This window comes from Salmo salar, chromosome 10 (assembly GCF_965601325.2).
Source record: "Salmo salar chromosome 10, fSalSal1, whole genome shotgun sequence".
In the NCBI taxonomy this organism is placed as follows: Eukaryota; Metazoa; Chordata; class Actinopteri; order Salmoniformes; family Salmonidae; genus Salmo; species Salmo salar.
This window is the reverse complement of record NC_138300.1, coordinates 16,696,348-16,711,577: the sequence shown is the minus strand read 5'-3', so window position 1 is coordinate 16,711,577 and position 15,230 is coordinate 16,696,348. Positions and strand designations below refer to the sequence as shown.

General features: G+C 42.6%; 1 protein-coding gene across 3 annotated transcripts; it reads left to right on the top strand.

Annotated features, from left to right (window-relative positions):
* Positions 1–203: 203 nt before the first annotated feature.
* misp (mitotic spindle positioning) lies at positions 204–14,836 on the top strand. 3 transcript variants are annotated; one of them, XM_014216045.3, is made up of 6 exons: positions 204–339; positions 666–885; positions 5,968–8,404; positions 13,103–13,293; positions 13,527–13,565; positions 13,670–14,836. In XM_014216045.3, exons 2-6 carry the CDS (start codon positions 826–828, stop codon positions 13,757–13,759), a joined length of 2,817 nt encoding a protein of 938 aa, XP_014071520.1. In that variant the 5' UTR covers positions 204–339; positions 666–825; the 3' UTR covers positions 13,760–14,836. The 3 variants fall into 3 exon arrangements, with proteins under 3 accessions (XP_014071520.1, XP_014071519.1, XP_014071521.1); XM_014216044.3 differs by having other exon boundaries at positions 205–339; positions 13,037–13,293; XM_014216046.3 differs by lacking the exons at positions 204–339; positions 666–885 and adding an exon at positions 2,070–2,308 and having other exon boundaries at positions 13,037–13,293.
* Positions 14,837–15,230: the final 394 nt, after the last annotated feature.

Sequence of the window (15,230 nt, the reverse complement as noted above, 5' to 3'; positions counted from 1 at the left end):
CCACCCAACGCTTTGTGTTCTGGACCCCCCCCCCCCCCCTTACCCTCTCACCCCCTTTTCACCCTCTCCCCCACCACAACCGGTCAATATCTCTGGACTAGCAGCTTTGATGGACAGGGTGTTGAGGGGGAGGATGGAGAGGGTGAGTGACAGATACTGTTGAGGGGGTAACAGGGAGGGGTCTGGTCAGGGCCAAACCCCAGACCAAAACACCAGTGGAGTCCGGAGACCAGCTGTTAGGCTTAACACAGTAGGGGATACGAGGGGGGTGCAGATCCAGACGGCAGAACACCTGCTGGAGAACCCAGACGTCTAGGAGGGCAAGTCTAGAACCGAGAGGTGAGTTAAGGAAAGGGCGAGGGTTGGGTCTTTGATTAAGCTACTGACCAAAAGAATCTAAGACAAATATTATGGTTCGGCACCAGAAATATTCCTTGTGTACTCAAATATGGACATTTGTGGAATGTGTACAGTCATTTTTAATTGCCAGATGAAATAAAACGTGAGGACTAATCAACCAAAAAAGCAACTGGAAGGTTCACCAAAATGTTAGTTTAATCAATGTTTTATTGATGTTCTGTCTTATCCCAAAACTTTGAATTCAAATTCAATGTACTGTCTTTCCCATTGTTGACTCTTCTACCTCCCTCCCTCTCTCGTGTCAGAATGAGCACACCTGGCCTGAGTTGATCTTGATTGCCCCCCCTGCACCTAGCCTTGAATCCTGTCACACAGAGAGCTGCCCGGACACATTCACCAACACGCTGAAACACACACAAGTGCTCTCTTACACACAGACAGACAGACATACACTCACACTGCAGGATGTTCAAGTACACTCCTCCTTGGCAGGTGCTGTGTAACAGCATGGAGCATGAGACCAAGGTAAGACAACCCTTACCCCAAACACACAATGACAGGGGTAGTTACAACAATGTTAAAGGGATCCTGATTGCAGGCTAACAATTTGTTTTGCTTTGACATTCTCCCCCCCCCCCCCCCCCCCCTTTACCAACATTCCACACAGTTGGATCTGCATTGTTTGTACCACAGCCATTGCAGCCTAGAGTCTTCCCATGGTTTCCATGATATTGGGGGGGGGGGGAATAACTGTGGCATTCATTGATTTAATTGTAATTTTGGACAAATACATCTCAATAGTACCCACTTTAATGTCTGTTTCATCTGTCATGCATTTGATTCCTAGATGTAAGACCATAGTGGTGTGAAGTAGATGTACAATCACAAACATTCCTTTGCATTAGTAAGCTAAACTGAGATCCATATTATGTTTGTCATGACCCCTTCAAGTCTTTATTCAGAGTGACAAAGTTGATTGAAATACTCTGGTGTACATTTACAAGGTAGTCACTAGAGCGCAGTAAAGCTATGTTCAGTGTGAACCTTCCCATTTCTCAAAGCGAATGCCTTCTTAAATGGAATGCCCTCTATCAGGGCTGTCATGCACCCCAAAAATCTGAGGGGGCACAGTATGTGAGGATGGCTGGGGGGTGAAAGACACCTGAAACAGCTTTTTCCTGCAATCTAGAGCCATAATCATTTTGCTTTATTTGATGTAAAAAATATGTATTTTTTTTCTGCATTTCTAAGTAATGAACATTTTGGCCATGATGACTCAAGCTCTTCCACTGGTCTAGCTGTAGCAGTGACATCCTCTCAGGTGAACTTCAACCCCAAAGGAAGATTCTTCTTTTAACAGTTCACAGGCAACATACTGATAATGCCTCAGTACTTTTAAACTGTTATTTTCTGTTTTTGTTTCCTTATGAGACCAATGATAGGTAAAGGGAATGGATATGTTCCCATAACAGTTTATCAAGTCATGTCAGTGGTCATGAAGGAAAGGAGAAGGAAGCTTCTGTACTGGGACACAAAATGATCACCAGGAAATTAGCCAACTCATTCCCTTAGGTCAGGGTTCTCCGACTCCAGTCCTGGAGGGTTACTGGGTGAGCAGGCTTTTGTTTCAGCCCAGCACTCACTGACCGGTTACAAATAATCAACTAATTACAGACTTCACTTTGGACCACAGGTCATTTTTAATCTGGGTCATCTTGTGTGATTTGCCTTGGCAATGTGAATGGGTTTCTCTTCTCTCCCTACCTTGTTATAGCGGTTTGTCAGTCTCGTGCACTTTTCCCTGTTCGGTAAGAGGGTGTGGCTTCAATAACTGACATGATATTGGCTGAACTTTGCCTGTGCTGTAGGGTGCTCAAAAGACAGAGAGAGAGAGAGCGGGAGACACAAGACAACAAACTTTTGTCTTGTTTGCGGTATACTAATTAAGGTAGGGTTAATTACTTCATTTTTCCCAAATTAACTGTACTTTAGATCGAAATGCATTTCAATGGCATTATCGATACTTACATTATCTATGAATTGGAAGCGCTTCAGTTAAGTGGCAGTTGGGTGAGCAGGTGCATTAGCTTAGAAGACACTATGGTTGGATTTGCCATCTCGTCACACTGTCTACATTACTGAGTAATGACCTACTTCTTTTCAAAAGTTGATGTCAAATTAAACCCTTGTGCATTGACTGAGGGAAGTAAGCCTAATGTAAATCCATTTCCCTATACACTTTTTTTGTGTTTATCAAGTAGTGGCTGTTCTCCATGTTTCTCCAAATGCTACAGCCTACCCTATTTGAGGAGGACCTTGTATACGCTGGTCTCTGTAGCTACACATCCTGTACCCATGGGAACACCATCACATTGTTTATTTGCAAAATGTTCTCTTTTTTTTCTTTTCTTTTTTGATTAGTAGAGCTTTAATGAGCAGTTGGCATGGTTGTCATTTCAAGACATGAAAACTGGTTTGAAATCTGTATCGCCGACAGACAAGCTGTAGGGTATGACAACATGTATTTGGGCATTTATTTCAGACAGTCGATGAGTATATATATTAGCCTTGAATAAGTCTGAAGGTTGATGGGGATGACTTATCTGTGGCAAAATCTTTATTGTGTAATTTGTTGTATTATCTTGTGTGCTACATGCAACTTGGCCTTAGTTGATCCATGCAACAATAGGCACTTTACTGACAGGAACTAGTGAGTGTTTCGTACACACACCAGTGTGAGGTAATAAATTAGTGGGGGCGAGGAGACTTGTGTATCTCCTGTCCCCCACCGATCACTCCTCTTCTCTCTCAGCCAATGAGCAAAGGGCAGAGGAGCCGATTCCAGAAAGTGGCGCTGAGAAGAGCTTATCAGGGGTACACAGTCCACTGTCACACAAGTGGTCACATGCGCGCATACACACACTGCAGGCTGCCTTAGAACTCTTGGGATAGTGCGTTACTTTTTACATTTACATTACATTTACATTTACATACACTTTTTAACCCAAAATGAATGTATATTTGTTGAAGAGCTTATTCTGAGGTCAGCCAAAAGTCTTGGCATCTCAGGGAAGGTTAGGACTGGGTTTACTCCGGTCCATTTGTCTTGTGTTGTGCATCTGTCATGATTAGTTTAATTCTGTGTCAGCAGGGTTACAATGACAATTGTGAAATGCAGGATTGTTTTGTCGAAGTCAATTTAAATTACAATGTTGGATGGAGTGGAAGCTTCCAGGGGCTGTAGGTTTTACTCATTAGCCAACATGCTCGAATAGCAGTGAGGATGTTATGCTATAGAGATTCTAAGTGATACTGCTAGTTGCCATGAAATATTTTCCTTTTAATCCTTTGTGTGGCATATTAAAATGATTGACAAGTCAACCCGCCCTAGCACCCAGCCTCCAGTGTAGTTAGTTCTACATAAGTTGAGTGGAGAGAAACTTATGTTTTCATTGGCCAAGACTATCTAATATCCTACTCTAGTGTCAGTACTCCCACCTCCATGAGAAAGGAGTGAACACATTCCTCTCTCTCCCTCATTATGGTTCTTCATACATCTTCTGACAACTAGGCACTTTGAAAAGGAATTGTAGCTGCACACTCCTGGTCAGAGTTCTCCAACCCTGTTCCCGGAGAGCTACCCCTCCTGTAGATTTTCCCTCCAACCCCAGTTGTAACAAACCTGATTTTTAATTTTGTCTACCAGCTAATTATTAGAATCCGATGCTCTAAACCTACAGGATGGTAGTTCTCCAGCAGCAGGGTTGGAGAGCCCTGCTCTAGGTACATGTCTGCATGGTTAAGATTAAGGTTGATTTAATCCATTGCTTGAATAAATTGATAACGGTTGATAATCAATAACTACACTGAACAGAAATATAAACGCAACATGTAAAGTGTTGGTACCATGTTTCATGAGCTGAAATAAGATACCAGAAATGTTCCATACACACAAAAAGCTTATTTCTCTCAAATTTGGTGCACAAATTTGTTTACATCCCTGTTAGTGAGCATTTCCCCTTTGCCGAGATAATCCATCTACCTGAGAAGTTTGGCAGATCAAATGGCATGATCATTACACCAGTGCATGTTGTGCTGGGGACAATAAAAGGCCACTCGAAAATGTGCAGTTTTGTCACACAATGCTAAAATATTTTAAAGGAGTGTGCATTTGGCATGCTGACTGCAGGAATGTCCACCAGAGCTGTTGCCAGATAATTTAATGTTAATGAAATGTATGCATTCACTACTGTAAGTCGCTCTGGATAAGAGCGTCTGCTAAATGACAAATTTAAAATGTAATTCCAGGGGCCACAATCAACAGCCTGATCAGCTCTATGCGGAGATGTGTCGCGCCGCATGAAGCAAATGGTGGTCACCAGATACTGACTGGTTTTCTAATCCACGCTGCTATTTTTTTTTTTTTTAAGGCATCTGTGACCAGACCAACAGATGCATATCTGTATTCCCAGTCATGAAATCCTTAGATTAGGGCCTAAGGAATTTATTTCAATTTACTGATTTCCTTTATATTAACTAACTCGGTAATAAGCTACGGACAACGAACACCATTTTACTGATGGCAATTTGAATGCACAGAAATACTGTGACGGAATCCTGAGGCCCATTGTGAGACTTATAATTTATTTTTAAAGGTCTGTGACCAACAGATACATACTGTTTCTGTATTGTCATGTGAAATCATTGATTAGGGCCTAATGAATATTCTTCAATTGACTGATATCCTCATATGAACTGTAACTCAGTAAAATCATTCATTGTTTCACGTTGCATTTATATTTTTGTTCAGTATATAAAATCTTGACTGTATGAGTTGTGCCGATAAATACCAATCCATGTACAATATTATGAATCGGAATGTCTTGGCTAAGACGGGAACAGACAGTATTTATGGATCTTCATACAGTATCACAGCAATGGATCTGGTAATCCTCCATACAGGAACTTCAAAGTTTGCAATAAATAGAGGTCTGACTGAGATGATTGAACCTTGTGTGTAATTCCCTTGCATGCCAGCTTAACATTCCTTTGTTGCCTTCTAGACCGACGCAGACATCTTCATCTTTTTAGACCATCTCACACATTGGTTTGCTCTACATTTTCTCAGTTTGAGTTCTCGTGTCTTTCCTGATGAGCTAGGTTTACTGCAAACACGGTCTCTCGTTCTCATGCGGAAGTAGGCATTACATTTAAGCTATAAATGTTATTGGCAACTTTTTTTTTATATTGGCATTCCAAAGCAAATCTCTGCATCCTGTCTTGCACAACTTTTTTATTATTTCCCTTGTTAAACAGATTCCTGTAAACCATAAACCCCTGAAGTGTTATGCAACTAATTTCATTTTGGTGGCACAAGCCGTATTCTGTATTATCTGTGATATGCAAAGATGTAGCTACTCAGTGTCTTCAATGAAATATTGAATTGTAATTTGTTAAAGTATTTGGACAGTGGAAGGCTTGTTTGATTGGTTATAATGATCCAGTTGCCACTTGACCATTTAATCTTTCTTAATTATTATATTGCTTAAGTGTTGGCCTATTTTTGAAATCTTTTTTTTTTTTTAATCTTTTTTTTATTGGTTGCAGAGACTCTCAGTTGCTGCACCTGATGATTCCCAGGATGTGTTGACCCAGGAGGAGGGAGACCAGATAGTGTTCCAATCTCACCAGCTTCCTGCTGCAGAAATCTCACTGTCTACACAGGAAGACACCACATTCCAAGGAACCATGGAAAGCACACCCAGAAAGTGGGTGCTTCAGCCCATGTCACCCAAACTGGAGCTGGCAGTAGACCTTCGCACCATGCTCAGCCCCACCACTGATGAGCCCTTAAGCCTGGACCGGAGCTGGATCTACAACCGGAATGACAACTCTTCGGCTTTCAGTTTTGACAGCATCTCCGTGACCCGCACCCAGTCCACAGTTATCGTATCCACCCAGCAGAAGGTGTCCCGGGATGTGGTGGTGCAGGCCAGGCAGGTGGCTGTGTCAGAGGAAGATTGCGGCAACACCAGCGAAGACTGGCAACCCAGTAGCCCTAGCAGTGCAGGGAGTACGGGCTCCCAACGTGGCTTCTACTCCTTTGTGGATGATCCGGTGAGCCCCGAGGCGGAGATGAACGAAGCCTGGATGGTGTCCCCAGAGAGACAAGCCAAGTTGGCGACCCTGAAAGAGGAAAGCAGCTTCAAACTGCAGACATACGCCAGTGGGAAGAAGCCAGGTAGTCTGTTCGAGGAGGACGAGGACTCCCGCTACCAGGTGAACACCAACGGTGCCCAATTGAAGACGGAGGAGGAGGAGAAGCACCTTAGGCAGGAGATCATCCACAGTCAAGCCCCCAAAAAGATTCCCACATTCAGGGAGCAGTGGAGTGCACTCGAAACCCTGGATCTCAGCAAATCACCCAACAAGTTGCTCGACGGGTTCAGCTTGTGCTATGGGCCAAGCAGCATCAAATCTGAGTCCACACCAGCAGCTGAGCCATGCACTATTGACAACGAACAGATCAACTTCAGTGCAGCACGGGAGCAGTTCCTAAAGATGGAACAGTCGAGGCTCAACCCATTCCTGCAGAGTCCCAGCTCTCTAAAACCACAAAGAAGACTATGGCGGTCAGAAGACAGCTTGCTATCACCAAGGAGCGAGAAAAAAGACTACCACTCTGCGAAATGGTTTAACCAAAGTCTGACCCCAGTGAAACGTCAGGACAAATGGGAAAATGTCGCTGGCAGAAAGGTGTACCGCACAGAGGAGAGGGTAACCAAGAGGCAGAGTAGCCTGTTTGACGACCTTGACTCTGGACTGGAGGATCTATCGGGTGACACAAGTGTTGGCTACACAAGTGACGGAAGCACGTCCAATGACAACCCTCAGCCAGAAAGCAAGGGCACCCAATCGGTAAGTGGTTACAGAGAGACGCCCATAGAGAGGGAGATTCGTATCGCTCAGGAGAGAGAAGAGAGTCTTCGGCGATTGCGGGGCATCAAGCACACCGACGTCCAAGAGATGGTGGAGGTCAAGTCTCTGCTCTCCCAGCCTACACCACCACTGATGCCTGTTAAGGCAAATAAGAAGAACCGGGTGAGCTTCTTCATCCAGCGTGAGATCAAAAAGGACAGCCAGAGGGAAGAAGACCTGCTGCACCAGGGGAGAGTCCCAGGTCTGTATGACTGGGGAACTCCTCAGGAACTGGAGGATCGGAGAAAGATCTTTGAGCTTAGAGACCAATCTGGAGCCGAGGTCGAGACGATGAAAAGGGCTTGGTCATCACCCAGGGTCATTGTGAGGAGTAGCAGCTCAGATACGGAAGGCTACCCTTCCCCTTGCTGCCCTCACCGGCACTCAGATGAGACCGAGTTGTACATCGGCAGCATGAGCGCCACTCCAAGCGTCAATACCACCAGCAAAAGCCGGAGTTCAGAGTCCCAAGACCTCAATAGAGTACTGCCAAGCAGCTTCCCAGAGGAGATCATCATGTTGAAAGGCAATGAGACCAGTAAGGCAGAAAGCGCTCAAGTCACAGTGGTGGTGAAGACAAGTACTAGTGAAATAGTAAATTACCCATCGTGGTTAGTGGAAAGAAAGAAGCCAGTTCCAGCCAGAGGCTCCTCTACTAAAGAAGCCTCCTCTTCGTCATCCTCACCTACAACCACTGCTTTTGCAGTGCAGGAGTCTGAACCGAGTGATAAGCCTATTCCAACCTGGAGGGCGCACCTGGATTCTGGCGGCCTGCGACCTCGAAGACCAAACGCTCCAGATATTATCCAGAAGGAGATCGAGCAGGATCTGAAACGTGAGCAGGAGCTCCGGGAACTGCGGGAATCCAGTGGCCTGTCTGCCTCTATGGAAGGAAACTTGGACTGTATAGAACGAGACGCTGAAGACGCATGTCAATCGCAAAGCCTGCGAAGAGTCATTGTGGAACAGGAAGAGTCTGTCTTCTCTGAGAGCCCTTCACTTCCAGTAGAGCAGACGAGCTTGGCCAGATGGTCCTACTCATCTATCACTCCAGTATCAATGCTAGGTAGGATGGTTCAGTCCATTTATCCATAGACAAATCTATACAATTACAAGACTACATAACAGGAATTATTCATGATGGCAATATCTTATACTTGTTTTTGGCTTGATTTAAGCAAAAGTCTACATGCACCAATTGTCAAATGTCCTCACAATTCTAGCTTTAAGTAGAATTGTTTGTCTTGTTTACTGCTGGCTTTCTTAGACTGGAAGACATGACAAACTTAATTAGAACCTGAACTTTGGTCATATATGGGCAGAGGAACCAATGCTGTGTTACCAGCCCTGATTAATCATTGACACAAAGGCTATTACTTTGCATCAAAAAGGATAAAATAAGTCAGGAAAAAACAGAACAGTGAATAATTGAATAATTTCTTCCTTTATTGCGGCTTTTCCTGATGCACTGAAATTGTGGTTCAAGGCCCAGCGCAGTTAAAAACGTGCTTGACCTGTGTTTTATACATATTTCCACATTGAGGTTAGAATAATATTGTAAAAATTATGATAATGCCCTTTTAGTGTAAGATGTTTGAAAAGACCACCTGAAATTCCTGCCTGTTTTAGTGGGATGGAGTTTTGACCTGCCTGGTGACATCACTAGGTGGAAATTAGTTAATAGACCAATAAGAAAGAGTTCCAAACCTCTCTGCCAGTAAGAGCTAGTTTCAGCTTTCCCATCCCCACTCAGACCACTCCCAGACAGTCCTAGCAAAATTGCCTGAGATTGTTCTTAGCTAAGAAGCCATTTGTTTCTTATTGACAATTTTAATTGAAAATAATCACAGTAAGGTACTAAATGATTTGATATTGAGATAAAAAATGGCTGCACTGGACCTTAAGATTATTCTACATCCAGTCACATTAAAGGGCCAATGCAGCTGTTTTTATCTCAATATCAAACAGTACCTTACTGTAATAGTTTTCCATAAAAATGGTCAAAAACAGCATTTTAGCAAAATTTTCTCAAGCTAAAATTTAGCTAGGACTGCATGCAACACTCACGACCGAGTTCCAAACTGCCTCTGGAAGCAACGTCATCACAATAACAGTTCGTCGAGAGCTTCATGAAATGGTTTTACATGGCCAAGCAGCCGCACGCAAGTCTAAGATCACCATGCACAATGCCAAGCGTCGGCTGGAGTGGTGTAAAGCTCGCTGCCATTGAGCAGTGGAAATGTGTTCTCTGAAGTGATGAATCACGCTTCACCATCTGGCAGTCCGACAGACTAATCTGGGTATGATGGATAAGAGGAGAACACTACCTGCCTGAATGTATAGTGCCAACTGTAAAGTTTGGTGGAAGAGGAATAATGGTCTGGGGCTGTTTTTCATGGTTCGGGCTAGGCCCTTTAGTTCCAGTGACGGCAAATCTTAACGCTACAACATATAATGACATTCTAGACCAGGGATGGGAAACTCCTGTCCCCGAGGGGGGGGGGGGGGTGTTGTTATCACAGGCCAAACTGTGACACCAATCAGGCCCTCGAGGACTGGAATTGCCCACCCCTGTTCTAAACGATTCTGTGCTTGCAACTGTTTGGGGAAGGCCCTTTACTGTTTCAGAATGACAGTGACACCTTGCGCAAAGCGAGGTCCGTACAGAAATTGTTTCTCAAGATCGTTGTGGAAGAACTTGACTGGCCTGCACAGAACCCTGACCTTAACCCCATCAAACAGCTTTGGGATGAATTGGAACGGTGACTGCAAGCCAGGCCTAATCACCCAACATCAGTGCCGACCTCGCTAATGCTCTTGTGGCTGAATGGAAGCAAGCCCCCGCAGCAATGCTCCAAATTGTAGTGGAAAGCCTTCTCAGAAGAGTAGAGACCAACTACATATTATTGCCCATGATTTTGGAATGAGATGTTCGACAAGCAGGGATCCACATACTTTTGGTCATGTAGTGTAGTTTCATCAGCTGTTGTACAATATCATACAAAACACAGGAAAAACAGTTTTGACTGCACTGGGCCTTTTTTAAAACTAGTGTTACGGCAAGATGTCTACCAGTGTCCATTTTCATAGTCAAGTGTGTACAATGGTATGACTACAATTCGGCTGTCATTGCCTTCAGAAAGTGTTCATACCTCTTGACTTATTCCACATTTTGTTGTTACAGCCTGAATTCCAAGTAGATTAAATGTATTTGCTCACATGTCAAAATGAAAACATGTTTTTAGATATTTTTGCAAATGTATAAAAAAATGAAATACAGTAGTATCTCATTTACATAAGTATTCACCCCCTTAATCAATACTTTGTAGAAGCAATTTTGCACTGATTTACAGCTGCGAGTATTTCTGGGTAAGTCTCTAAGAGCTTCCACACCTGGATTTTGCAACATTTGCCCATATTATTTTCAAAATTCTTCAAGCTCTGTCAAATTGGTTGCTAGACAACCATTTTCAGGTCTTGCCATAGATTTAAGTAGATTTAAGTCAAAACTGTAACTCGGCCACTCAGGAAAATTCACTGTCTTCTTGGTAAGCAACTCCAGTCTAGTGGAATGCAGACTGAACCAGGTTTTCCTTTCAGATTTTGCCTGTGCTTAGTTCCATTGTTTTTTGTTTTTTCCTGAAAAAATCCTCAGTTCTTAACAATTACAAGCATACCCATAACATGATGCAGCCACCACTATGCATGAAAATATGGGGAGTGGTGCTCGGTAATGTATTGGATTTTCCCCAAACATACATTAACACTTTGTATTCAGGATAAAAAGTTAATTGCTTTCTGACTTGTTGCAAAAAGGATTCATGTTTTGGAATATTTGTATTCTGTACAGGCTTCCTTGATCCATCCACTGTTTGATCCATCCTCTGTTTTCTCCTATCACAGCCATTAGTCTGTTTTAAAGTCCCCATTAGCCTCTTGGTGAAATCCCTGCTTCTTTTTTTTACAATCTACCAATAGGTGCCCTTTTTGTGAGTCATTAAAACCCCTCCCTGGTCTTTGTAGTTGAATCTGTTTGAAATTCACTGCTCGACTGAGGGACATTACAGATAATTGTTTGTGTGGGTTACAGAGATGAGGTAGTCATAAAAACAATTATGTAACACAGTGAGTCCATGCAACTTGCTAATCACATTTTTACTCCTGAACTTGCCATAACAAAGGGATTGAATACTTAATGACACAAGACATTTCAGCTTTTCATTTTTTAACATAATTCCACTTCCTGTTGAGTTGTATGAATATTTTTAACCCCTTATTTCACAAATGTTTTAAACAATTGCATATAGCTTAGAACCTCCTCCGCCGGCTTAGACGGGGCTTAGACTCTTATGGGTTAAATATGGTTACGCATGTGTATTGCTCTAATAACCTTCCATATACTATGAACACCGCCTTAATCATTCTCCTAGTAAAAAAATAAATGGGTTTAAAAATAATTAGCAAAGCCAACAGATTAGAAACTAGTCTTTCCAAAATAATACATTCTGATCAAACGGGTTTTATGAAAGTCTGACACTCCAGTCAACAGGCGCCTCTTTGACATCATGCATCTCGCTTCCCGAACAGAGTCAATATGACCTTCCTGAACTTGGCACTCGAGGAATTTGGTTTTAGTACATCTATATGCAAATGGTTTAAACTTTTCTCTAGCTTACCACAAGCCTTGATAATTCAGTTCAGTTGTAGGCATCCGATTCGCAAAATAAGTCTTTACACTGATATTCTGATGTTCGTACAAGAATCCAAGCGATCATTAGAACATGTGCTCTCGACAATCAACATATTCAGCAGTATATCAGGGTATAAGATTAACTGGGACAAATCCGAGATCCTCATAAATGTATTTAACTGGAACTCTGGCCAAAACTCTCCCCTTCAGATGGTCAGTCAATTTGAGATGACCGTGTCTTAAAGTAATGATGGACTGTCTTTTCTCTTTGCTTATTTAAGCTGTTCTTGCCATAATATGGACTTGGTCTTTTACCAAATAGGGGTATCTTCTGTATACCACCCCTACCTTGTCGCAACACAACTGATTGGCTCAAACGCATTAAGAAGGAAAGAAATTCCACAAATGTAACTTAATATGGCACACCTGTTAATTGAAATGCATTCCAGGTGACTACCTCATGAAGCTGGTTGAGAGAATGCCAAGAGTGGGCAAAGCTGTCAAGGCAAAGGGTGGCTACTTTGAAGAATCTCATAAATATATTTAGATTAAAATAAAATTGGTTACTACATGATTCCATATCTGTGTTATTTCATAGTTATGTCTTTAACTATTCTTCAATGTAGAAAATAGTAAAAGTAAAGAAAAACCCTTGCATGAGTAGGTGTGTACAAACTTTTGACTGGTAGTGTGTGAGATGAATTTGCACCGTATTAAAAATAACAATTCCACTTCGACATTACGGGGTTGTGTGTGTGTGTGTAGGCCAGTAAAACAATTCCACTTCGATATTAGGGGGTTGTGTGTGTAGGCCAGTAAAACAATATCAATTTAATCCATTTTAAATTCAGGCTGTAACACAACGTGGAAAAAGTCAAGGGGTGTACTTTCTGAGGGCACTGTAGTTTTCATGTTGCATTCAACTTACATTTCGAATGTACTCTTAACACAATTACAAGCATGTATGTGCTAACTCAATGTTTCTCTATTTCTCCCCCCCCGATAAAGCGGACAGTGAATCTCGCTTTTCCACCTCCGTTCGACCCACTCCCCGTCTTCCCTCCTTTTCCATAGTCACTGCCCAGCCATGGGGCTCCCCACGGCCCACCTCCCCTGTGGTGAGCAGGGTTACCCACCTGTTGCCTGCTAGCCCGTGGGTAGAGATGGGTGGCTCCCCTGGGACCCCCACGCTAAAGGGCCTGACTGAAACCCTGCTAGAGGACTTTGAGGAGAGGAGAATCAAACTGAAGCTGGAAGAGAATGCTGTGAGGAAAGACTCTAGTTATTGATGCTGTCTACATACATTGAAAATCCATTATAGACATAAGACATTTAGGCACAGTTTGGAAAGAAATACAGCAATGCAATATGACTACAGAAGAGCACTGATAGTGTTGGCGAAACCATGTAGATCTTGTGAGACTTCTCAATTCATAGGTTTTATATTCTACAATGATGGTGTGCTAGTTGTTAAATTTGACTTTTCTGTTACCTCTAGTATGCAGGAATTCAGCCTACTGACGATGTGAACAATGAAGTAAGTGGTTGCTCTTCTCTCTGCTGATATCCATTGAATCATTTGTCTCAGAAGGCCTTTATCACAGGTCCAATATGATGTTGATGCTATTTCTTCCATTGCAGGTCTTGGAGGCGACCCGCGTCACCAGGCACAAAAACAAGCGGGCACTGCGCTGGGAGGCTGGCGACTACACCAAGGAGGACAGCCAATGAGTCCACCAGACTTCTCCACTGGAGGGTGAGAGAGGGTGGAAAGCCGAAGAGATGAACAACAGGCATTTTAGGGAAGTTGTCCCATCTCAGCACATATGAATATACTCCGTCTACACACTAACTGGCTGAACTAACGATTGGTCCACTTTGTGATAACCCCCCCCCCCCCCCCCCGTCCATCTGCCACCTGAGCATTGCCCCGACTAGAGCAGGTACCCTTCCACGATTTATAAGAGAAAGGTGAACTGAAAAATATATTTAATAAAGACAAGACAGGTTTTAGCTGAGGCAGAAAATGGAGTGGAATGGAAATGGAATTTAAGAGTTCTACGCCTGCTTAGAATGCATTGCCTTGTTTTGGGATGAACACGGTGTATGAGTTATTTTTAAGTCTGGCAGTCACTGCTAGGTAGCTTTGATCAGGCCCATCTGCCCTCAAAAGGCTGCATAGAAAATGAGTGAGGGAGCTATTATTGTCTTGTCAGTTGTGCTTTGCAAAGCAAAAACAAGCAAGAAACCATCAGATATCCATTATGTATTTAATAAGGTAAACATTTCCAAACCAATATCCAGTCCAATGAAGCACTTGCAGTACAGTCTTCAAGAAATGTTGACTTTTGTTTAATTAATATGAAATAATATCTAATAAAGAGTTAGCTACAGCATGTTTGTGTTCTTAATTTGACTTGAATGTGCTGTGAGAGCAGCAGACTTGCAGACTACATGAACCTGCCAGGTTCTTATGTAATTACTGCCTTTCTTAGGTAATGTGTTATAAAAAGACTAAAGTTGTTTTTTGGGGGGGTAATTGTACTTTACTATTTATATTTTTGACAACTTTTACTACATTCCTGAAGTAAATGTACTTTTTACTCCATTTTCCCTGAAACACAAAAGTACTTACATTTTTCTTAGCAGGACAGGAAAATGGTCTTATTCATACTTTGCAAGAGAACATCCCCTGGTCATCCCTACTGCCGCTGATCTGGCGGGCTCACCAAACACATGCTTCGTTTGTAAATGATGTCTGAGTGTTGGAGCGTGCTCTAACTATCCGTAAATAAAAAAGAAAGAAAATGGTGCCGTCTGGTTTGCTTAATAAGGAATTTGAAATGATTTTTACTTTTGATACTTGAGTAAAATTATTTGGTTTTAAATATACTTAAGTAGGATTTCAATGGATGACTTTTACTTGTCATTTTCTATTAAGATATCCTTACCTTTACTCAAGTATGACAATTGGGTACTTTTTCCACTACTGGTTATATGACTGTAGCCTCGCAGTTAAGAGCCTTGGGCCAGTAACCGAAAGGTCGCTGGTTTGAATCTTCAAGCAGACTAGGTGAAAGAATCTGGCGACGTGCCCTTGAGCAACCCTAATTGCTCCTGTAAGTTCCTCTGGATAAGAGGGTCTGTTAAATTACTAAATTCAATGACAAGTTTAATCGCACTCTAAACCGGACTGTTTTCA

Excerpts from the sequence above, each read along its gene's own strand:
- misp (XM_014216044.3), top strand. The coding sequence starts at position 826 with ATGTTCAAGTACACTCCTCCTTGGCAGGTGCTGTGTAACAGCATGGAG. Across the intron at positions 8,405-13,036 it reads CACTCCAGTATCAATGCTAG|CGGACAGTGAATCTCGCTTT; the intron begins GTAGGATGGTTC and ends CCCCCGATAAAG. Across the intron at positions 13,566-13,669 it reads CTGACGATGTGAACAATGAA|GTCTTGGAGGCGACCCGCGT; the intron begins GTAAGTGGTTGC and ends CTTCCATTGCAG.